At 42.6% G+C, this 24,353-nt stretch overlaps 1 protein-coding gene across 1 annotated transcript in view; it reads right to left on the minus strand.

Annotated features, from left to right (window-relative positions):
* Positions 1-20,712, minus strand: part of LOC126405606 (Na(+)/H(+) exchange regulatory cofactor NHE-RF2) — a 54,524-nt gene extending 33,812 nt beyond the window's left edge. The window contains exons 1-2 of the mRNA XM_050069410.1: positions 19,997-20,712; positions 18,559-18,852 (exon numbers count right to left, since the gene is read on the minus strand). Coding sequence (XP_049925367.1) covers positions 18,559-18,852; positions 19,997-20,203 — 501 coding nt within the window. The 5' untranslated portion in view covers positions 20,204-20,712. The remainder of the gene's footprint in view (positions 1-18,558; positions 18,853-19,996) is intronic.
* Between the last annotated feature and the right edge of the window lie 3,641 nt (positions 20,713-24,353).

Here is a 24,353-nt window from a genome sequence, read left to right on the forward strand (position 1 = left end):
CCATCCATCCATCCATCCATCCACCCACCCACCCACCCATCCATCCATCCATCCACCCACCCACCCATCCACCCACCCATCCACTCACCCACCCACTCACCCATCCATCCATCCATCCATCCATCCATCCATCCATCCATGTGTGATGAAGTCAACAGAACCGCATCATCTGCAAAAAGCAGAGTCGCAATTCTGAGGTTTCCAAACCTGACCCTTCCTCCCCACAGCTGTGCCTTGAGATCCTGTCCATGAATATCACAAACAGGATCGGTTACAAGAGAAAACCCTGGTGTTTGACTTAACGCAGAGTATGCGGACGCAGCTCTCCCTTTGGTCATACAGGGACCGAATGGCTCGTAGCAGCAACCCCGGCACCCTGTAATCCTGTAGTATCCCCCACAAGACCCCCCAAGGGATGCTTTTGTAAGCCTCCTCTATGTCCACAGAACACGTGTTGACTGGATGGGCAAACTCCCATGACCCCTCCAGCAGCCTCGCAAGGATAAAGAGCTGGACCACTGTTCCACAGCCAAGCTGAAGTTTAACAATCACTCAGAGCCTCCTTTCCAGCATCCTGGAGTAAACTTTTCCAGTGAGGCTGAGCAGTGTGATACCCCTATAATTGGAGCACACCCTCTGGTCTCCTTTTTTCAAAACGGGAACCACCACCCCAGTCAGCCACTCCACAGGCATCTGACCTCCATGCAACACTGAAATGGGATGAGATAACATTTGTGTTATTTGAAAGCCCCGCACATCTCTTAAAGATGCCATAAAGTGCCTTGTGCATCAGTAGCAGAAGCAAAGGGCCACTAACTAGGCTGTCGTATCTGACGCCCTGGGAAAGAGATCGGGTTGAGCAATGAAATATATAGGAAACCTACTTCCCTCTGAACACATGCACATGTACTGTGTGTTTTTAAAAATGGAAGCCGTTGTGTAATGTAAGTTGACGTGAGTCGCTGTTTCAGTTCAATCCAATACGTCTCCATTTTGCTTTTCTTGGCTGTGGCTGTTCTCAGGTCAGCTGTGGTTCGGAACAGGCTGTGTGTGGAATTAGTGAGTGTGGAAAAAAAGTGTTACTAAGGGATCTACACAACATACTGCATCAAAATGAGTCCACAAAATGAGTCCAAGGTTTGTACAGATCACAGATTTGGGGACAATTCTTGTATTTGCTCCTCATTGTATTGCTTTTTTTTTTTAACTTCATATAGCTGTTAAAAGATAGAACAGTGCATTATAGACTTAGCTGATTGCTGGGGTTTAAACCAAGGGGTTACCTCAGGGTCTGAAAAGTGAACCAATGCGAAGTGTCTTAAACCTGCATTCTTTCTAATGGCCAGCAGGGGGCGAAGAAATTCACCCGTATACAAGTCTATGAGAAAACAACCCTACTTCTCATTCTATTTATTAACTCACCAAACATTTTCCCAATGAGTTCATGGTTACAATCGCTAGTTTCAAGTCTTCAACAATACAGCATGATGTTTCGTAAACTTTGGTCCCATTTAGAATAAAGCAGGGTGTGCTTTGCGGCGTGGCTACCTTGTGATTAACAAGTCGATTCTACAACCGTGTCCTTGGGTTCAGATCCACACCTTGCTCCTCCACAGCTCCACCTTTTCCCTTCTGGCTCTAAAAAGCCAAGGCTCGAGGCTTCAAAACGGTAGTCCATAACCCAGTGTGTGACATCACAGTGGTTATATTCACTTCTTTATACATGGGGCAGCTGTGGCTCAGAGGTAGAGTCGGTCATCCACCAATCGGAAGATCGGCAGTTTGATCCCAGGCTCCTCCAGCTTGGGGAAGATACTGAACCCCAAATTGCTCTTGCTGTTCCATAGGTGTGTGAATGGTTAGTGGGTAGCAGGTGGCACCTTGTACGGTAGCCTCAACCACCAGTGTGAATGTGTATGTGAATGGGTTAATGTGACTCAGTAGTGTAAAAGTGCCTTGAGTGGTCAGAAGACTAGAAGGGCACTATACAAGTGCATTCCATTTATCACACAGGTTATGGTTTAAACCTGAAGCAGCCATACAGTAATTAAGCCCATAATTTAGTTTCTCATCATAAGGCTCTTGCCATGAGTAATTTAGCAGCAAGGCAACACAAGTGCACGTAGATGTCATGCTGATACAGCCTCTTCGTGAGAGAGAGTGCAGCTTTAGTTTCCATGAGAACCTGCTGTATGAAGTTGATTGAATTTTCATGGGCCTGTGTCATACTACAGTACAACGGCTGGTGGACACTGCACAAGAGAAAGGATCAAAAGCACTGATGTGGACAAATAATCAGTCCTGAATGATACTCGATGTTATTGTCCAGATCACTTACCTACACCAGAGAGTGGCTCTTCCCTCCATCGATCCATAATGACTGTGTTTACCAGCCTATTATGCAATAACATATCTGTCAGTGTCTGTTTCATTTTAGCAGTCAGAGTATATCATGAGGAGGTTCAAGAAAGAAGGCAAACCAACAGGTGGTTTAAACCTCTCTCATACATTTTCTCCATCTGTCTCTCACTATCTTTCTACACTCCATTCTTCCTTAATCTCATATTTACTTTCACCCTGCGTGTCATGGTACCTCGTGTCTTCCCTTTGCCCGAATTCTTTAACCCTTTTACTTTCGGTCCCTCTCTTATCTTTGAGTAATGCACGTCACAACACATTCACATGCACTGAATACAACATTCATGCCTGTTTGCATTTAAATGTCAACTTAAATTGTGTGGGCTGCTGGCGAGGCTGACATATTCAGCAGCTATGTGTGTGTGTGCCACAGATGAGGGAGGGAGATTTTAAAGGTGAACGCAACTTTTATTCTTCTCCTCTCATTCGCTGGTTATTTCAGTCTATAATTAGATTCGTTTTTCCATCTACTTCTGTTTCTCACATGCGTGGCAGGACAGCAGTTGATGTTGGTGATGTAATGTGTGTGTGTGTGTGTGTGGGGGTCCACACCCCTGTTATCAGTGTGTGGCAGATATCGGTTAGGACGTTAGAGTACGAGAGAGAGAGAGAGAGCAGTGTGATAGAGGCAGAGAATCTGGATTTTGTTTTCTCAATATTTTTGAAACAAAAATCCAGTATCAGTGAGGGAATAATTTGAAGAAGACACTTTGGACACTGGGACAGACATTTTTCACATTTTATAGATCAAACATTTATTTAATTAATTGTGAAAATTAGGCCTGGGCAATTCATTGATTTTATTTTGAATTACTATTTTGGTTTCCAATGATTATATTAGCAAGATTATCACGATAAAATGATTATTTTGCCACATTCCTTTTGCAATCATGCTCCTGTTTGTCTTGTATTAGAAATCCAGCGAACCCCTTTTATTAACAGCGGTGCACTAAGGGTTGTCAACTTGGCAGCTTTAGTCACTTTTCAGAACCTCTTGGTGACCTATTTCTTAAAAACAACTAGCCACAAATTTAGCGAGTTCTTCAGACCATCAGGAAAAATTAAGTACTATATTCAAATATATTAAATTGTAATTAATTCCCATGCATGCTGCACAGAGTGATTGCGACCCACAGCTCTTTTGCCAACAGCCCGGGGTCTTTCCCTCTCGTTGTGCGCCATGTTTGCATTATATATTATGTATTTTGTTTATTTATCTCTTTTTTCAAAAGTTGTTTTCAGTTGGATTATATTTAAAGTTAAAAAATTACTGTTAAAAAGTTTTTTCTAAAGAAAAAAGGTTAAATGCATGATGTTTTCAAAGTTATCGAGTAATTGTGTTGAATAAACATGATCTCAAACGTGACCAAAACAATCAGGATTTTGATTTTTAACAAAATCGTGCAGCCCAAGTGAAAATAGTCTGCATATAAATCAATAATGAAAATAATCATCAGTTGTAGCTCTATATTAGAGCATCAAGGATTAATCGATTAAATGATAAGATGACAACTATTGAACTGAATGATGACTAATTTAAGAATACGGCACTGTCGCCTCACAGCAACAGGGTCCCTGGTTCGAACCTGTGTGGGAGCCCTTCTGTGTGGAGTTTGCATGTTCTCCCCATGTCAGCGTGGGTTTACTGTGGGTGCTCCAGCTTCCTCCCACAGTCCAAAGACATGCAGGTTAATTGGTGACTCTAAATTGTCCGTAGGTGTGAATGTGAGTGTGAATGGTTGTCTGTCTCTATGTGTCAGCCCTGTGATAGTCTGGTGACCTGTCCAGGGTGTACCCCGCCTCTCGCCCAAGGTCAGCTGGGATAGGCTTCAGCCCCACCGCAACCCCCGACAGGATAAGCGGTTACGGAAAATGATTAAATGAATGAATGCATGAGTGAATAATTTGAGGCATTTAATCAGTTTAAGTAATTTTTTTTTTTGATTCCAGCTTCTTAAATGTGAATATTCTCTGGTTTCTTTACTCCTCTATGACAGTAAACTGAATATCTTTGGGTTGTGCCAAAACAAGACATTTGAGGCCGTCATATTGGACTTTGGGAAACACTGATTAACATTTTTCACCATTTTCTGACATTTTATAGACCAAATAACTAATTGATTATCAAAAACATAATCAACAGATTAACTGACGATGAAATAAATTATTTGTTTCAGCTATGGATGGGAGAAAAGTATCGCATAGTATCGCAATATTTTTGTGTGACATTATCGTATCGTCGAACAGTGCCAAGTATTGATTTTTTATTGTATAAATTCTTAATATTACAAATTAAACTTTAGGTAGCCTACTAGAATAATAAAGTGAAATGCTTTTTAAGTTCACTAGATTCATTTTGCTGCTACAAAAAAAAATGGCTGAAGTGAGATGACCAGACTGAAAACTTTATCGTATTAGATAAAATAAATGTCGACAAAGTTTGCCTTTGGGGACATGATTTATAGTTGAAAAAAAGGTGATAAATCACAATGTATTTTATCACAATGCTGAGCATATTGCAACATGTTTAAGATTGCAATAATATTGTATTGTGACTTAAGTATCGTGATAAAATCATATCATGAATACGATATTACCACCCCTAGTTGCAGCCCTCCTCTATACGTGTGTGTATTTAAACCTCTGGGCCCCAGAGTGGTGAAGAGTTACTGTATATGTGACATCATAGAGACACAAACATGTTTAGTTCAGGAGGCCTCATAGATGATGTCAGGCCAAAGATTTACATAGTTTTATCTGTGTGTGTGTGTGTGTGTGTGTGTGTGTGTGTGTGTGTGTGTGTGTCTGCAAAAGACAGCAGATATAAATCTCTATCGCCCACTTTCCAAAGCATAATGAATCAATTATAGCCGATTCCTGTCTGCTTCTTCTCTCATACTTTTACGCTCGCTAACCTCACCTCACACACACATGAACTGAACCTCCCCCTCTCTTTTGTCAAGTGTTGCTTAAGTATCAATATAATTCCCAGTTGATCCACACAGATACAAAACTCCCATCACTCGACTCCCACAAAGGAGCAAAAGACGGCTGCAATTAAACTGATCCAAGATGCCGATGAGTGAGCGGGGCCAGTGGGATATCAGAAACAAACGGTGTGTGTGAACACTGCATGGATCGATGTGTGGGAATATATGCTGGCTCACAGCTGTGAGCGCAGCAGCAAGCAGATGCAGACTGAACAGGAGTAAGAATAACAGCTCAGTGACAACAAGGCTGAAGGCTAGGATACATATGATGGCCAAATCTTGAACATGTAACGATAACAACACACAGGTGCAAAGCTCTCCTTGATGCTTTCAAGGACCTCTCCGTCAATGGAGAATAATGAGGTGTAGAAATATAGAATGCTTGGTCTCTACATTGTTTGTTTCTCTTTCTCTCTCTCATATTTGTTGGCAATGCTGTTGTGTGGGCAACACATTGATCGATCTTCTGCCTGGTTACAGCCGACCTACTCTTCACTGATATTCCCACATCCAACAACTGATAGTTAGAAAATGAGATCAAGAAAATGGAGATAGAGAAGCAGAGTGAGTGTGTGTTTCCAAAACTGACATTTAAATCCAAAAGTTCTAGGAACTGACCGAATACAAGTGTTAATGATTTCATAAAGGGATTTTAGAGATCAGTCCCAGGTTTTGCACATGGCAGGCCTGTTTTCCCATATTCTGACCCAGTAAGTGCTTTACAAAAGTAGTGCAATCTATAAATAATGCTGACGATTTGGGTCAAGCGTCTGCTGCTGTTATAATTTGTGAATAGGAAGAGTTCAGTAAAGAAATGTTACAGCTAAGTTACAAACTGCTCTTTAGCCCAATTAAAAGAGAGATGCAAGTTAACAAAAATGGATTTTTAGTCGACATTTACAATAAGTCACTTATTTCAGCATTTTAAGTCTGTATTGGGTACCTGTCAGTAGCAGTTTTGTTGCAAAATCATACAAACATACAAAAACATACAAATGTATGCTGGAGACAGACAATAAAGTGCTTTAAAAGTAACAAATAAAATCTTAAAATGAATTGTAATCCACTTAAAACTAAAGCAGAGAGGCTAAAATTTTAGTAATGGGATCTCTACTTCTTACTGCTAATAGTCAAGGTGTAGCATTCTGTATAACTATAAAGTGTGAGCTTTGCCAATTAGGCAGGTAACACTGAGTTACACTAATCCCTTCAAATGGAAGCATGTACTATAGATAAACATAGAAGGGGACCTAGCACAAAGCCTTGAGGTACTCCACAGTTTAGAGTGGCAATAAACAAAGCCACTTGAGATGCACCAGCTTTGAATGATATCACTGGGGCCCCTAATTTCCAGGGCTGGAACCTGCAGTTATTCCACAGGCTAGTTAATAACATGTCGGGCAGGAAATCCAAAGTGTGGGGTCATTTTGAGAAGGTGAATGACGAACCCAAGGTGATATGTAAACTCATCTTCATTGGTCGACTACAAACATGACGCATCATCTGAAACATGGAAGTAGCTACATGCCTATTAGCCCACAGCCTAATTAACAGGCGGCTTGCTCAGTGTGTGACGTGCACTTGTAGATAAAATATAGGCCTATATTAATGAAGGTTCATTAGTACGGTTTTGTATTTCTCTGTAATGTAGCACGGTGTTAACAATGTTACTGACACTATTCTTTCTGCACATCTTCAACTCAAACCACTGTGTTGCCCCGCCCAAAATATGTAATTTAATAATTAAATTAACATCATAAAAATGTGGGCGACTAGTCAAATAAGGGCCCTAAATGACGACTGTTGGTCGACTAGGAAAATTTTTAGTCGACCTAGTGATAACATTAGGAATGGGTGCTTGAGAGCAGTGTCTGCAATTCTTACACTGTCTCTGAGATGACAAATTGAGATATTAAAATCTATTGAATCACATGCAGAGCTTAATTCAAGTAAAATGCGGATCAACCCTTCACCAGCATCACTCGCAAGGAGAGGATTATTGTCGCCTTTAGTAAAGGGGTGTCAGTACTTTGCTTTGCCAGATTGAAACTTGAGATCATGGATAAGGAGGTGTCCTTCATTACTCCATAACAAATTATGTTATTACTGCATCTTAATCCATGACACAGCGTCAAAGAAATTTCCTGTAAAAGTCAAATAAATATTTTTGCCGCACTAAGTCAAGCTTAGTCTGCACAGAGTCAATGTCTACTGGGTTAACAAGGGCAACGTTTGAATATATTATCAGCTCTGCATAGGGAGATAATACATGGAGACACACAGCTGTGCTCACTCACACACACACCCACATACATTTAATACAATACATTCAATTGTTCATGTCTCTCCAGCATTACCCACCTTACTTATTCCATCCTTTCTGGTCTTTAATTCCCCAGACACACACGCCCTCTTTCCCCCATTGTGACCCTTCCACATCCTACAGGCCATGATTTTACTCCAGGAATTTGGTTTACTCTGTCAGCCACACACACACACACACACACACACACACACACACACACACACACACAAGAACCGAATCAGACCCCCGCATCTTGATGTAACGCAGTTGGTATTTCAAGGAGGGGGGTGGAGGAGGTCTTGAACACCAGCTCCAGATGTTAGAGAAAAGTATTACACACTCACTTAGTCTCACCAATGTACGCTCACATAAAAATCAAATGTATGTAACTTCATATTTCATCTGACATCCTATATGGAAAGTATTATTCTACAAAAAAAGCTTAAATATTCGCCTCAAGTAAATATGAAAACTTTTGTCAGCTGGTGTGCCAGATTAAACAAAAGTTAAACAAATGAAATTCCTTCTGTTCGCCAAAAAGGAACACTTGAAGAGGATTTCTGAGATTGTTTCCAAGCTCCTATATCAACGTCGCCTGTGCCGCTACTGTTCGGCCCTCTAAGTATCGCATTGTACGCAACCTCAAACACTTTGTCGAAGCAACGGGACACAACCTCACATTTGTCCGCCAATTGCGCTACACGTCTGGGTGGCAGGCAGAGATTACGCACTGATGATCACACAGGCTGAAGCGCTGACTACCTCCAGACAACTCCTGTGCTGTGTGTTGTTATATATGAGCTGACAGGCAACATCTTTTTCCTATTATAGCGAGCGAAACGAGAAACTGAGTCAGTGAACATGGACATGGAGGAGATGTTGGGGAGCTGAACTGAGCCACAAACTAAAGGGACGTTTAGAGAATAATGTGCGAAACAAGAAATGAGAGCAGTTTGCATCGTCATGGCGGTCAACATCTGCAAAGAGACGGAGGAGACAGAGGGCAGAAAATGTTACTCTCACAGGTCCACAAGAGTTACTATCTGTGTTTACTCAATCCTGACCCCATGACCTCAAGGCCTGACCCTTAAAACTGGTGCCCTCTGTTTGTAGTTTTCTCACGCAGCTCTTGTTCACCCCAATGCTACAAAGATGCACATTTAAGTGTCTAGAAGTTCTCTGTGTGGCCTCTCTTGTGTATCTTATCTCCATGTTTGACTTGTTTAGTCTCTTCTGATGTTTAGATGGAAATCAGTTTGTTAAGTTTTCACCACCTGTGACACACGTGTGTTCTGATGAGCAAATATGAACATAAATTTGCACCCTTGTGTGAGCACATGCACGCGGAGTAAAACACAATATGTTGTGAATCTTCACTCGAAGCTGCATTACATTCTTGTCTCAACCATGCAAAGACGCAGATGCACACACATAGACCACCTCCACAAACACACCCCCCTCCTGTCTCTTTAACTGCTTTAACAGATGTGTGTGTGTGTGTGTGTGTGTGTGTGTGTGTGTGTGTGTGTGTGCTCTATAGGGAGCAGATGATCTCTAACAGGCCCCTGCAAATCCAACACATGATGTAGTGAAGTTTATTACGACACAAAGTGCTGTTCACATGTGCTCGCAGCTGGGTCGGTCATCTGGACTACTGCAACTCTTTCATACTGACTTGTGTGTGACTGAGCCAAACCATTACATGTTTCAAAGCTCCACAGCTCTTGGAAATAACCTTAATAAAGGTCAAACTCATAATGGACACATCAAAGAGAAACTAAGACACACTGCTCCAGGATTTGCACACGTTTCTGCACAACTTTGGCTCCTCCTCCTTTTCCTTTTTGCCTCTTTTTCTCCGTCTCACACACTTTATATCAGTCCTTTATTTTGCTACATTTTTTACCATCTTTCCAGTACACTGATCCCAATGCTGACTGTTACCATAGCAACGACTTTCCATGTACTTCCTAACAAGCCCGGTGTTATACCAACCAGGAGTGTAGCAGGACTGGAAAGAACAACAGCAAAAGACCACAGTGTGTTTGTGCGTGTGGTGGAGGCCTCACCACCGACCAAGAGGGAAAAGGGAGAGGAGAACACCAGAAACAATATCACCCCCACAATGCGGCAATTTACATAAACCAGCCAGGAACATTTCGGTCTCCATGAGGCTGTAGAATAAATTCAATCATGACTTTTAATATTGTATATCCAGTGGCGCCTTCAGAAAATTTTCACAGGGGTGGCCAGATGGGGCCGCTGATAATCTTGGGGTGGCACACCAAAACCAAAAGCCATAACTGAATTATAGGAATTTTATTATGCTGATGTATTATATAGGCTGGTTAAAACTATGTCAATACTGGCACAGTTAACATTTTGAGTGTTATGTAACTATACGTGTCAGGCGATTCACTGTTCTTCAAATATCCTGATTGTTCTTTTCCTTTAAAGACAAATATACAGCTTTAATTTAAAGGAGTTCATTGATTGTAAAGAACAAAGCATTTACTGGGAACAAGCTAACTCAAGTTTAGATGAGACTCGTGGGCACCCATAGAACTTATTTGCCTTTTAATGTCTTGAGGTGAGAGTTCAAAGGACCCCTCTGAAATGGCTAGTTGTTCCTTCACCAAAATGTAGCCTAACTTTATCCCCCCTTCCCAATAAGCTCTGCCCAAATGGTTGGTACTGGGGCTGGGCAATATGGACAAAAATTCATATCTTTGTGTTTTCAGGTTGAATGGCAATACATGATATATATGTCGATATTTTCTACGAAATGGGCTACATGCTCAGTTCATGTGTTTTTCCACAGCAGGGCAGGTAAAATAAGTTTACCTGTTGGAGGTGAGCTGTTTGCAGAGGTGCAGTAAGAGACTGTTGTCTGCAGCTCTTCATTAAACATCTCACTGTGGCTGTTTCTGCTTTTACTCTTCCTCCCTGCCATATCATAAACTTGTCTTTATAGATGAAAAGCTGCTAATGCAGTAATAAACACATTTAATTTCCTATAGATTCTTCACAATAAAAGTTCTCTGTTATTTTGTTCTGGAAAAACCTTAACGTGAAGCAGCAAAATAAGGAAATGTTGAGTTTTCGAGCAGCAACTTCACACAACTTCTAATACGGCGGAGCAGACGCAGGAGAGAAACTAAACTCCAAACCACAGAGGTTCAGTTAGAAGCTACAGACGCACTGAGAGCTAAACACACGGAGACTTTTAAAGACACCTTTCCTCTTGTTTCCTGCAGACAGAGGTGAGGAGAGTCTCACATCACACACAGCTTGTTTGAGTGAGAGAAGCAGGGTCATTGGGGGTTGGCTGCAGTCGGCGAGACGTCACCTCTACCTGCTTGAGGGCGGGTGGCCGGCTTTTGGACCTGCTCCAGAGAAGGTCCATCTCTGGTGCAGCTCGGCGTGGCACGGCACGTCTAAATTAACAATGGAAAAGCTAATTGGCGCAGCATGGCTTGACTCGGCGTGGCCAAAAGTGAGAGTAGAAAAGGCTCTGTACGTGTGCTACTGCGGAAATGTCATTCACCTCACAGACTGATTTAGCGTGACCCTATCTCGATATAAACGGTATTGTCTAAATCTGTATCTTGCTTGAAAATATATCGTACATAGTTGTTATATTGCCCAGCCCTAGTTGGTACCAATGGATGCCTTAGGTTGTCAAGTTTCAGAAGATACCACTACATTTGCGCCTGCATAAAAAATGAGTGTGCCACCACCTCTTAGATAGTAACAGTAATAGTTAGATAGTAACTAAACGATTGTAAGAACAGTGAGTTTTCTGTGCATGTGCCTGTGTGTTAAAAAAAGGTTCTGGTGGGAAAGTGACACCTGACACTTTATCTTGAAGTTTAATGACACACCCACACGACACACCTGAACACGTGTGTGTCTGTGTGTGTGTACAGGGGGAGAAAGACAAGCATGGAGACAGAGCACTGACACCTCAGGTGTGTGCTAGGGTAAGATGATACGTCTCAAAGCCGAGTCGTAATGTTCTAGTCCTTGAAACGTCTCTTCCTTTCTCCCTTTAACAGGCACAGGCAGACTCGAATCATTGTGAGCAGAAGTAGCAAATTGTGGAAAATGATTGAGCAAGAAAATGAAAAGAAAATTGTTTGAGAGACGAAAGTGACTGGACTGAGCTAATGCCTCAATTTAATACAATTTCCTCTGATCTTGTCGCACACAGACGGACTGAGAACAAGATGATATGTCTTTAAAGTGTTTCTCACCCTCTGGGGTTCAGTTCAGGTCTGTTTCATGGAGCCCATTTCATTTTACTTGGCTTTTAGTGTCAGTATACCAAAAATATTTTACTGTGATACACTCTAAAGTCACGTGAATGACATTACTCATACACACAATTATTTTCAAGGTGAAGGGGCACTGATTTACATGTTTTTCCAGCAATTCACTCATATTAAATTGACAAAAAATGAACAAAAGGGACGCTGATTGGTGGATAATAATTTTGGTTAGATGAAGACGACAGCCAATATTTGATGTAACTTTAAACTCAGCGGGTTTGGTGAGCAGACTTATTGTTGAGCGTGAGTCAAAAGAAGTTTAAAAAATGAGTGATGTGCTCATTGACAGCGGCATTTTCAGGTCCAACCACAACAGCAAAGCAGCTATTGGCTACACAAAAACCCCGACTCTTACCAGGCTTATATAAGGTTGTGTAATTCACTGCCAGTCGTGGTCAACAGTAATGACCTATCAAGGCTTGAAGATTGGATTTCTAACAGCCTGACATGACTCAGCTGTAATCCCATTGTGCTGGGGAGCTTTGGTGAAGAAATGAGCGAAATAGAGAAAATTGGTTTCTGTTCATGTTTTATAGTTTATTATATCGAGTTAGAAATGCAGTACGAGACAGAAGGGGGTAAAAAACACATCCTATGCATGTATGTGCACTGCATGTTATATGTGGACTTAAGAATGCACACAAAAAAGAAACCTGGGGGATGAGTGGCCATAAAAGAGAGGAAAAATACAGGCAGTGTCATGTAACCTGGGGAACACACACACAAACACACAAAATCCCCAGCGGGGAAATTTACTGGGCGAATGTGCAAGTGATTACTGCTGCAGACAAGGTCCATGTCTACCCATGTTTCTGCTGGGACCATGTATGTGCCTGGAAATGTGCGTGTGTAGTCTGTGTTGTGCCTTAGACTGAACATGTAGCTGCAACGAAAACTATTGTTTGACAGAGAGAGGTGGAGAGGATAAGAAAACAAACGTGTGGAGTTTTGGTGACACGTATTGACTTTTGAGTGCTGCTACGTTCAGAATATTGACTCACTTTAACACAGTCCTCATGTTTCCTCTTGCAGTGGTTTTCAAAGTCTGGCACTGACACCCCAACACCTCCTGTCTATCTTCTTTCATTGAAGGTACCCTCATACAATGGTTCGTATGATATCTAATGGCATAGTCCCCCATGAATAATGTTGCATACTTAAAGTAAAGTTACATAGGTTAGGTTTAGGAAATGACACATGGTGATGACGTACTGTACCTTAAAATAACTTAAAGTCTACTTGGTTCACTGGAGCAAAGTCCTCCCCAACTTGCCTCCTTACGCAGACTTTCGCTCTTTATACTGCTTCCTTTTTCCCTTCCATTAGGGCATTGGTTACATGATCGCAGCCTTTATACACAAAAAACTAGCTCATGATTACCTTGGTTAGATACATACTGTAGTGCATTACATTCTGTATTACATGTACAAACAGTGCATGAGAACAACCTGTGTTATTTGGGACGATAAAGTTTACGAGCTACTGTTCTCATGACTGTGAGCAGTGTGAACAGGAGGTATTGTATTGCCATGCAGCTGGTTAGCTAGCTGTGGGCTACAACCTGAGCCTTGTGTCTTTTTAAGGCCTGTATTTGTTCACATTTTGGCTCGTTGCCACCATTTAAAGTATCAAGAATTAGCTTTTTGCACTTCCTGGTTGCAGTGTACCCATGGCTGTTCAGACAGCTGTCACTGGTTTACTTCGATACTGAAGAAAACGAACAAACGCGATGATTCTCAGGCAGGAGCGGAATTTTAAATTCAAAGGTGGGGCGCAGGTAGCGCAGCCATTACAATACAAACGTTTTTAAGGGGACACTACATGAACGGAAGGTATTAACAGAATGTAAAACAAACAAAATTACCGACATGGGCAAGACTATGTTGGTTAGAAGTTCTGAATGTCGGTTTCAATTAATTTTCGATTAATTGGCCCTATCAAGCAGTATATTTACATCTCTCTCTGCGCCCCACCTTTAACTGAGAATGGAAGTGAAAGCACAACAACATAAAACATTATGAACTGTGCTGCACAGCAAAGTTAATCCCGTTCTCTGTCGGCCTGGTTGATGAATGTTTACAGACTATTTTACGATCTTTAGCAGAAAACACACACTTCACTAAGGCACACACACACCTACCATCACTGACACACTGGTGCATTCACAGTGCCAAGTACTATCAAGACTCTTTACCTAATCTCTCCTTCACTGTGTGACTCCACTACCCTGCTAACTTTTGTTTCCCCCACTCCTCTGCCCCACAGAGGGGGGGGCCCACTTCCTGAAACCCCTTCCAACAAATCTTCAAGGTTGTTATTGGCTGCTCTCGCTCTTGGGTTCCCTCGGTCCAAAAGCTCTCCATCTCTCCCTCATTCTTTCTCTCCTGCCTTTTCTTGAAAATAAAAAATATGGGGAGAAATGTGCTGCTCTCAGCAGTTTGAACATCTCACAGCAAACTGAGTTGACTTTTACGACTGAAAGAAACAAACACCGAGACAAAGAACTGGGAGCAGCAGTGAATCCACAATCTTTTTAAGCTACGATTGTTTACTTGGTGATTAATGGTTTCTGGTGCTGATCAGTCTATTTTCCCCTCTGCTTTTGTTGCGGTGATTACGCTGCCAAAGCTCCTCGCCAGCCACATGGACGAACGACTGCTACACACAAGATGTAATATGCTGCATCAGCTCGCAGTGTCAATACTGAGTCTGCGTTTCTGTGGTGGAACAGCTTCCTTTGAGATGGGACAGGAAACAGAGACATCCAACTTTCTGCAGAGTAACGAGCTACCAATCAAGTGACAGAGGCAGGTTTCAATGCTCCACAGTTCGTGATCACTCAAGTGTAAATAAATTTGTTTAAAAATCAATGTTCCAACAGCAGCTCCAATTTTTCTGCTTTTGCTCTGTTAATGCCTCTTGGCTCATCCTGCTGAACTTTCTTTCCATCCTTTCACTGGAGTCATTAAATAGAAAGAGAGAAACGAGAGACCTCTAAGCATTTCCTGAGCCTGATGCTGGGCCAATCCGACCCCACCAGGCACTGGGATTTCTCCCCACAGGTCACAAAGCCAGAGCTGAGCAAACACACACACACATTTAAGATTTAACTGATTGGCCCTGTCACTGCTCTTGTAGAAATAGTGCCTGAGTGCCGCTCACATATGGGCAGGGCAAACCTAAGTGAAAACACATGTTTGTGTAAATGCAGAAAGCAGAGCGGCCTCGTCTCGCTGATAGGGGCCATGTGAAACCAAAGCCCATCTGAGCTTTGTGTTCCAGGGGAGACAAGAGCGGATGGAAACACATCCTGTTTTCCATGTCAACATGGAATAATAAAACGGCGAATTATAAAAAATAAAAACATATCAAATGGAGGTTGAGCAACATGCAACCAACTGTGGCGAGTATGTGTAAATAAACACAGGAAGATGAGATGTGATCGGCCTGAAAGACGACTTTCCCTCTGGAACATCATTTCACAATAAGTGTCTATAATAGAAAGGCATTCAGAAAATCTCCCAGCCGGCCGTCTATATTCATATATCTTTTACGATTTCTGTGGATTTCCTGTTCTGCAGAGTCACCGCGTTGTCCGTTGCCAGATTCCTAACTTCTGATGGGTCCCACCCTCTGACCTCTGCTGGCCTCTCTGACCTCTAACATGACATCTGGAGTCTAGCCACGTTCTCCCCTCAGGACACATACGCTCACATACTCACAGAGAAACATACGCCACACATGCATGGAAGGCTGCAGAACAGGATGGAAACTTGCATGACATCTCCTAATCTAATCTGAAACTGGCAATGCAGCGAGAGAACAAGTCGGGTGAAAGCATGTCTGTGGCTGAGGAGAATCTGTTCAAAGGGATGACTCACTATCTGCGATCTGTTTGCTAATGCATTTAGTATTTTTAACTCTTGGGTTTGACAGATCTCTAAGAATGCTTTGTTCGAGCGTCTGAGGAAACTTGTTTTTTTTAAGGCTACAGCTTGTTACTGGTTGCTGTACTGAGGAGGAGGAGTGTCGGTGAGGCCTTATTATGTTCTTTACACTGATAAAAAAGAATGTCACTGACCTCAATTTGAGAACATGAGAATGTCGCATATTAACAGAATAGGTAGAGAATTTGGGAGGCACACCTGCTCTTTATATTGCAGAGAGTTAGATGAGAAGATAGATTCCACTCACATGATCACGTGCTAAATATGAAGCTACAGCCAGCAGCCAGTGAGCTTATCTGAACACAAAGACTGTAAACAGGGGGAAACAGCTAGCCTGGCTCTGTGCTAAAGTTAAAACAACACTCATTCATTTTCGGTAACTGCTTATCCTGTTGGGGGTCACGGGGGTGCTGGAGCCTTTCCCAGCTGACATTGGGCGAGAGGTGGGGTGCACCCTGGACAGGTCGCCAGAATATCACAGGGCTGACACATAAGCTCCTTTTACACTGCCAGATTTTCCGCAAATGTTGGGCCATTTTGCCGGCAAGCTGCGAGCTTTTAGACACACAGAGCTGGATTGGCGAGTTGAACCGAGGTGCCCAATTTTCCACCTGGTAGGGTAGACATATTGGCTGAACCCCTTTAGTTTAAACAGACCGAGGTGGCCTTCCGCAACGGGAGGGGCTGTTGAAGACTTGTGGGAGGAGCTGTTGACGCCGCACGTGCGAGCCACTGGCGGTGGATAAACAGGAAACAGCTGATAGCAGGAATTAGCAAGCAGCTAGTAGCAAGAGGGAAACGCAAACCTGACAGACACTGTAAAGATGAGCAACTGGGGAGACAAGGAATTGCGCACCCTCCTTGCCCTTGCAAACTAAGAGGCCATTAACTGTCAGATGATGGGGACGGTGAAGAACGGGCCGACTTACGAGAGACTCGCCGAAGGACTGACCAGCCGCGGCTTCCCTCCCGCGTCACTGTTTACGTCACACGCTGAGCTACACGTTTTGTTACTTGCTCACACCCCCCATTGCCCCAAAAAAAGGCACATTCTGTATAAACAAAAGTAGGCGGCATTTTGCTGCACTCTCCGATTTTGTTTTTGTACTGCCAATGCTGAAAAAAGACTGATTGGGCTTTCCTGCAAATTTGCACAATTCCTATCTGAAAAGGGCTACAGACACAGACAACCATTCACACCTACGGGCAATTTAGAGTCACCAATTAACCTAGTCTGTGTTCCTGATTCAAATTCAGGGTGAGAGGTTTGAGCCTTGGGATGGCAGAGCCCTCCTGTGCAGAGCTCTCCTTGTGTCAGTGATAAAACAACATATTATATCAAAAACCAAAGTGTATTAATCAACATGTTGTGATTTTACAGAGGGTTAGCCTTCATGCTGGACTCCAGGAAGTGACCAAGACATATTCCCACACATAACTCTCTGTAAAACCACAACTTATCTTTTTTTCAGTTTCTTTTTTGTACTAACTAAACAAGATAAATGTAGTAATGTTCGTGTTACCGGTGCTAGTAGTTGGCTCATTTCTGTTACCTTTGGACAGAGCCAGGTTTTATGCTATGCTAAGCTAAACCCGCTGCTAACGATAGCTTTGTTTTTACTGTGCAGCCATAAGAATAGTGTCAATCTTCTTGTCTGAATCTCCGCAAGAAAGCAAACGCGCATATTTTCCTGACTGTAAAACAGATTCACTAGCTCTAGCATTTTCTCATTTCTTGTGTCGTCTTTTATGTTAAACAGGATGCCTTGAGGATTTGGACTGCTGACTGAACCAAACAAGCAATTTCAGTATATCAGCTTGGACTTCAGGAAGGTGTCAGACACTTTATAGACCAAATGTTTTATCAATTAATCAAGAAAATAACTAAAATACTTTGTTAGTTGCAGCACTAAGTGATCTCTGATATCCGCATATGTATGTAAAATCTGTAGGCAACACTACAAGATGTTGGTATCGAAAGCGATCTGGTTTCGGTTTGTAAACCGTGCCCGTAGATGTCCGTGTGGAGAGCAAAAGAGGAGGAATGCTCTGGATCTTGGAACCCATCTGCTGTCATCTGACAACAATTCAGCTTTGTCAGCTTTATTTTAATATATCTGCATTTACAGGCAAATATCTATTTATATATAGCACAGAAGATGAAGTCTTGGCCTGGATATACGCTGGCTCAACCTGAGCTCCTGAAATAGTGGCCATTGCCCCAAGAGACTTACTGTCATCAGACGATAGCTGACGAGATTTTCAGTTAGAATGGTAGTTTGCTAGCTAGATATAAGTTTGAACTCAGCCTCCATGAGTCTGAGAGCGTATCTCAATTTCACTTTATCCCAACCAGGAGGTCAGAGGCTGAGCCCAGTCAAATGAAAAGGCTAATGAGTTAGATTTTAGCAAAACTGGAGAACCTCACGTTAACAGATCCACCTGTAGATCCGCTCTTAGAAATCAGACACCATTAAGTCTAAATGTTGAACCAACAAAAGCAACACAGAGAACCAAATAAGTGACACTGTTCCCGAGTGTCCTGCTGTGGTGGAGGGTTAGCTTACCTTCTTCGCAGCCTTTGATGGTGACCTCCTGGTGGGCTTCTGCACCTGGCTGCTCAGCGCCACCGGCTGCTTGGACACCGAGCCGTTCTCCCGCTTCTTGCTGGGAGACGATGGGACCGATGACGGGGAAGGCGAGGGGGAGGCTGGGGGAGAGGAAGAGGAAGGAGGCCCGGTCCCGAGGACGGCCATCTCCTCTGTGGCTGTGAGGCGGAGGCTGCGCAGACTTTCGTGCGTCTCGTGGTCCACCACCAGCAACCTGGTCTCGTTGTCCACAGCTTTGATCCGCTGTACCACCTGAGGGATTGAACAGGATGGTATTTACGGGTTATTGTGTTTGCACAATGCACAAATGAACTCAGCTACAACTACAGACTGTCCAATCACATCTAAGAGAAGCGTCTCTGGAAGCATCTAGTCGGTGCTAGAACGTCTTCCCAAAGTACTTAACACATTCACACTTTGCTTAGACATGTGGGTGTACAGTGTCTGTCAGGGTGGTGATAGAAATATGTAAACATTGACCAAAATATCAGACTGTATGTACTGTAAAACAGCAATTCATTGTTTAAGGCACTTATTTATCAAGCAAAAAGCCAAACATTTGATGATTCCAGCCTCTCAAATGTGGAGAGCTGTTGCTTTTCCTTGTCTTAATATAAAGAATTGAATCTCTTTGGTCCTTACTATTCGACGAAACAAGTCAGTTTGTGAAGTGATGGGCTCTGGGAATCGATAATGAGCCCAAACATGCTCTGAATCAGTCCTAATCATATCATTAATCAAAGTATAAACAGTTTTGTAGAAGCATCCCTCAACATATTGAGCTCTCTATCAATTAACATGTTGGCAAACATCATTATGTGACAACACAAACAACTGATGCCCCGTCATGCTTTGTGTTAACCTTAATGAAAAGCACCAGGGCAGCAGAACTGTTCTGAGAGCTTCAAACACAGTAATCAGCTTGTTTGTATCTCTGCAGCAACAAGGTTACAGAGACACCACACAGAGGTCGTTGGTGCTCTGTGTCTTAAGCTTGGGAAAATGATTATCTGAGCCTGCTGTCTATCTGACACAGACGCAGTCATCCCAGCCTCTTTTGTTTTGCATACCTGCTTTCCAAAGTGTGCAGCTCAGTCACATGATCATGTGAAAGTGTCACTATGGAAAAGATATTTTTAAAGCAACACGTGGTTTTATGTGGGCAAAGTGTCAGGGGTAAGAAGAAGTTTCAAATTAAGAAAAGTTTCAAATGTTTTGTCCCCACCACACCAGGAGGAGGGTGGTGTGGGCGCCTGGCTGAACCCGTCCCATGCCACACTGTGTCAGGATGCACGCAGCAGCCACTGTGACCTGTTGATACACCCCTGCACAGGCGACTTACACTCGTCCTGTAACACTAAGTAAAACCCACAAATATGAATGCACATCGACTTGCCTGGTGGTGTGTCTCTTTCTCCACGTTAACTCCATTTACTGCCACCACACGGTCCCCGGCGCGTAGCCCCGACGCTTCTGCGGGGGATCCAGGCTCCACTTTGCGGATGAACTGTCCGCTCTTCCCTTTCTCGCCATGCAAGTGAAATCCATACCCGTTCTCCGCTTTTGCCATGATACAAAGCCGCGGTTTCCGCTCGCTGGCCATTTCCCTCCGTCGTTTTAAACCTCCTGCAGTGTCCAGTTAAAGTATAATAAATAAAATGCAAAGATGGGAGTTCAGGAGCGCGGGCACAGGGTTAAACTTCCACGGAGCCAAAACATATCAGCCCGATACGCACGCTTTCCCCATATTAAAGAAACACAGAATATAAACAGCTCCAAATGCACACTGTAAAGAAGAAAAAAATGCAAAAAGGCAGCAAACTTTAAGAAAACGATGCGACCAGTCCTCCAGATCGTGTGTCTTGTGTCCAGCTGAAGCGCACTGCTGCTGGCGACTCCAAATTTGATCCGTCTCAGCGCGCACAGACTTCAGAGCCTCCAATAGAGCATCACTGATGTTACTGCAGACGTGTTCAAGTCGAAATGATCCCCGAGCGCTCACCTCTCCCTCCACATTTATCCATAACAACCGGTCGGGGAATATACACGCAGTTGTGCTGTAGTTTGCGCAGGGTTAGCGCCTTGTGCGCAATAGCACCACCTCCCTCTAGCCCCGGCTACCTGTTTGTTTCTGAGAGGAGAGTGAAATATTGGGGGCAGAAACAGAGGATTCAAAGTTATACAATACCGCCCCTGGGTGGCAGGAAATGGTCAGTGAACTGCAGAGGGCAATGCCACAGTATTTCAAAGTAAGCAAATTTACAGGACTATACTGTAATGGGTTTATGATAATTAAACCTATAGGTATATGAAGAGATGCCTGACCACTGAGTTGTCATATGTCACATATATTATATAGTACTGTTGTCTAATAACAAAACATATATATATATATATATATATATATATTTGTCAACTGCAACATGCAATTATTCTGGTTCTAATGTTGCTGACATTTGATGTAATGACACAATATCAATTTATTATTATAACAACATACAAATTTTGCTTTTTAATCTAATGTGTTGTTGCAGTTCCTCACAAGGCTGCTGGAGGGCAGTGACCGCTCATAATTCCAAATTTTTTAACAACCACCAACTCCACTTTAGTGTCAAGGCACAGACACAATATCATACTATCACTTCCTGTTAAAACCTTCAAAATAACAACAACTGAAAGAGAGCTGTATGCCTTTTCACCACAAGTATATAGGTGCATTGGAGTAGATTTAAGAGGGACGCAGGAGCAGTCCCCCCTCAATATTTAGGACATGTGAATTTGTTCCCACAAAAAAGAAAAAAGAAAGTAGCAGAAGAGTTTTTTCTTTTTAGATTTATTTATTTTTTATTTTTTGCAAAAATAAAGCCATTTTGCACAAATTGGTGCATTATAATTCACCAGAATGCAGGAAACAAGGTGTGACACTCAACATAATCTGGCAGCGACCCCCCCCAAAAATGTGTTTGCATCTGGGCTCGGGCCAGCAGTTACTGCACAGCAAATGAACAATACAGTAAATATTAAAGATGATGCCAATCTGAGTTATTGTTATCACCATAAGCGGCCTTATGGCCTGTACACATGCTGCATTTTTTGTGCCTCCAAATCCATTGTTATCAATATAGTGGCACAGACGGTGTGTTTCACACAAGTGTTCCCAAACACCTGTTTTTCAGGGCACGACGGCTTCACCCTGAGATAAACAAAGCTCTACTTTTAGAATGCAGCAGCACACACTGGATGTAATGTGACAAAGACCAACCAATCACTGCCACCAGATGACTGTATTTTCTTCCATAAACATCAGTCTATCATAAATATGGAGGAGAAGTTGATCCTTTTAGTGCAGGGCTACGCCGGGCTTTTCATCTGTTCCATGGACAATATATAATAATACACACTGAAAATTTAACACCTGAAAGAATTTCTGGTACGTAGGCTATGATACAATGCTGGTTATGTGTCGCTTAGCAACATTAGACGCAAACTGCCTCTATATCCTTAAAGGTTTGCACAGAGTAGGCACTAGAGTAGCACTCAGCGCCACACCTTGCATTTTCCAGGCGGTGAAAGATGCATGTGTCCCTGCTCTTAGCTGTGTTTTATCCGTTTTAACCATAGATTTCAATACCAACTAGTTAACGGATACCAAATTGGCACCTATTCATTCCAATGGAGTTGCTTGCCTGATGCATAACTGAAAAAATTTCTAGCGTCCAGGTTTACCTTGGTGGTATGCGGCCCGCAGTTGGGAGAAATTTTCCTTGAAGGCTTTCTACCAGAAAATGATCTCTTGGTTAAGGTTAGGAACAAAATCATGGTTCGGATTAAGATGAATAGGTTTCTGTCAGAAAGGGCTTTCTTGGAGAAAGCCTACAAGGCTATGTAGCCCACTGAATATGTCCAGCAGTGTTTCTCTCGCTGGTCCTGCCCACAAGTTCCCACTTGGCTCATAGACTTTACATTGTGATGACGTCACAGATTTTAAAATCGTTTTTCTTGGCTCCAGGAAAGTTTTACAAATATAAAACATTATTGGTTCAAAAATTCAGAATAAAAAGATTCATAATTGACCTTGTTTGCAGTTCAAAGCGTTCTGTCAAGTTTTACAGATGTGTCTTTTACAATGGTGTTCTCTTGAGAAAATGCTTTTTGGGCCGCAGGAGCCAGCAGGACGGGATCATGGGTGTGATGCATGTGACCCTCAGCAGGGGATTTAAGAAGTAGCTGTTAGCAGTTAGAGGCTAACTCAAAGAAGAAGTACAGCTGTCCACAAACTGGGAAAAGAATGAGATTCATGAACTCCTTACCCACCGAGCAGAGGACAAGATCGGCCACCATATATCAGGGATAGAACATGATTATTTCCATGTGTATGCAGTTGTTATTGTTCATAAAGCACAGCAGACACGTATGTTTTATGTCACACTAGAAGCCGATGCTGTTATGTTACATGTCACACCTCTTTTGACACTGCGATGCTGGCATGCTGTCTAAAATCACACACTGGAGCATAAAGAAGGGACTTTGTAGCGGGTCTATTGTGTGATCTCTGTGTAAAAACGGCTGTTATGTGGTATTTGTTCATCAAGAGGGTGGCACTGGCATGGAGACCTCAAGGGGTAGATATATGCTGAATATGCTGATTTAAAAAAAAAAAAAAAAAAAAAAAAAAAGTTGCATCAACCTTAATTAAGCACTGATTTAATGTTCAGGCAAGCACACTGACCTAAGTGTAGCTAACATGCTAAATGCTAAAATTCTCCAAGTGGATCCATTCACTGAAGAACTTCTACCCTCAGTTAGGTGTGTGGGGACTTTATGCTGTTTGTGACAATAATCCCTGATGTGACTGCAGAGCCTCATTGAGCTCAACACATTTGAATTTGAGGAGACAGATGGAGAGGCTGAGTGGACTGGTTAGCCTTTATAATGCTTCGAGAATGAATGAGCAGATTGTGAAGGACTTTGAGGTGGGCACGACTGGCAGAGTGACATTCAGACTGGGGAGTGGGTCTACAGCAACACACTCATTAAACTTTCCCCAGATGAGCAACAACCACTGTGTTGGCAACATAGTGTTATCTGCTTGTTGGGTGGTGTATAAAAACTTTTTTTGTTTTGTTTTGCGCTGTAATGTGTGTGTTTGTGGCTGCAGCTGCTCTGAAATTTTAAATTGTTTACATACATTCCCACATTGTCTGTGTTGGTGATTGTTAAGCAGCAGCGACAGTGTGTGGCTAAAATTGTTTTTATCTTGGAAGTCTGTGTGTGTGTGTGTCATCATGCCGTGGTCCTGGAGGCAAATATGCATTTCCTAGGATGGTAAAGGCATGACCAGCCCTTATCTGTCTCTGACTGGCTACTACTTGTTGCCTTCGTTGGGTAGGCTTCAATGAGAGGAGTGGGATTGGTTAGGGTTAGGGTAAGAATGTCGAGGTAAGCCAATCAGAGACAGAGTAATGCGAGATTTATACTTCTGCGTCAAATCGACGCCGTACTCTACGCTGCAGCCTGACGTGCACCCCCCCAGAAATGTAACTGCACATCACGGTGACGCAGACCTCCTGTCTATTTTTGTAAGCTGAAACCACTTCCCTCAGTGGAAAATGAAGCTTTTATTTACTTTAATTTCACATATAAGAAACAATAAAGCCTCCACAAAATAGCATTTTAGGTCTTGTGTGTGATTTAACCTGGATTCATATGAGCAGAGGAAATATCTGTGTGTCGCTAGGCTAATTTATTAATTT

The sequence above is a fragment of the Epinephelus moara genome, chromosome 18, assembly GCF_006386435.1.
Source record: "Epinephelus moara isolate mb chromosome 18, YSFRI_EMoa_1.0, whole genome shotgun sequence".
Classification (NCBI taxonomy): Eukaryota; Metazoa; Chordata; class Actinopteri; order Perciformes; family Serranidae; genus Epinephelus; species Epinephelus moara.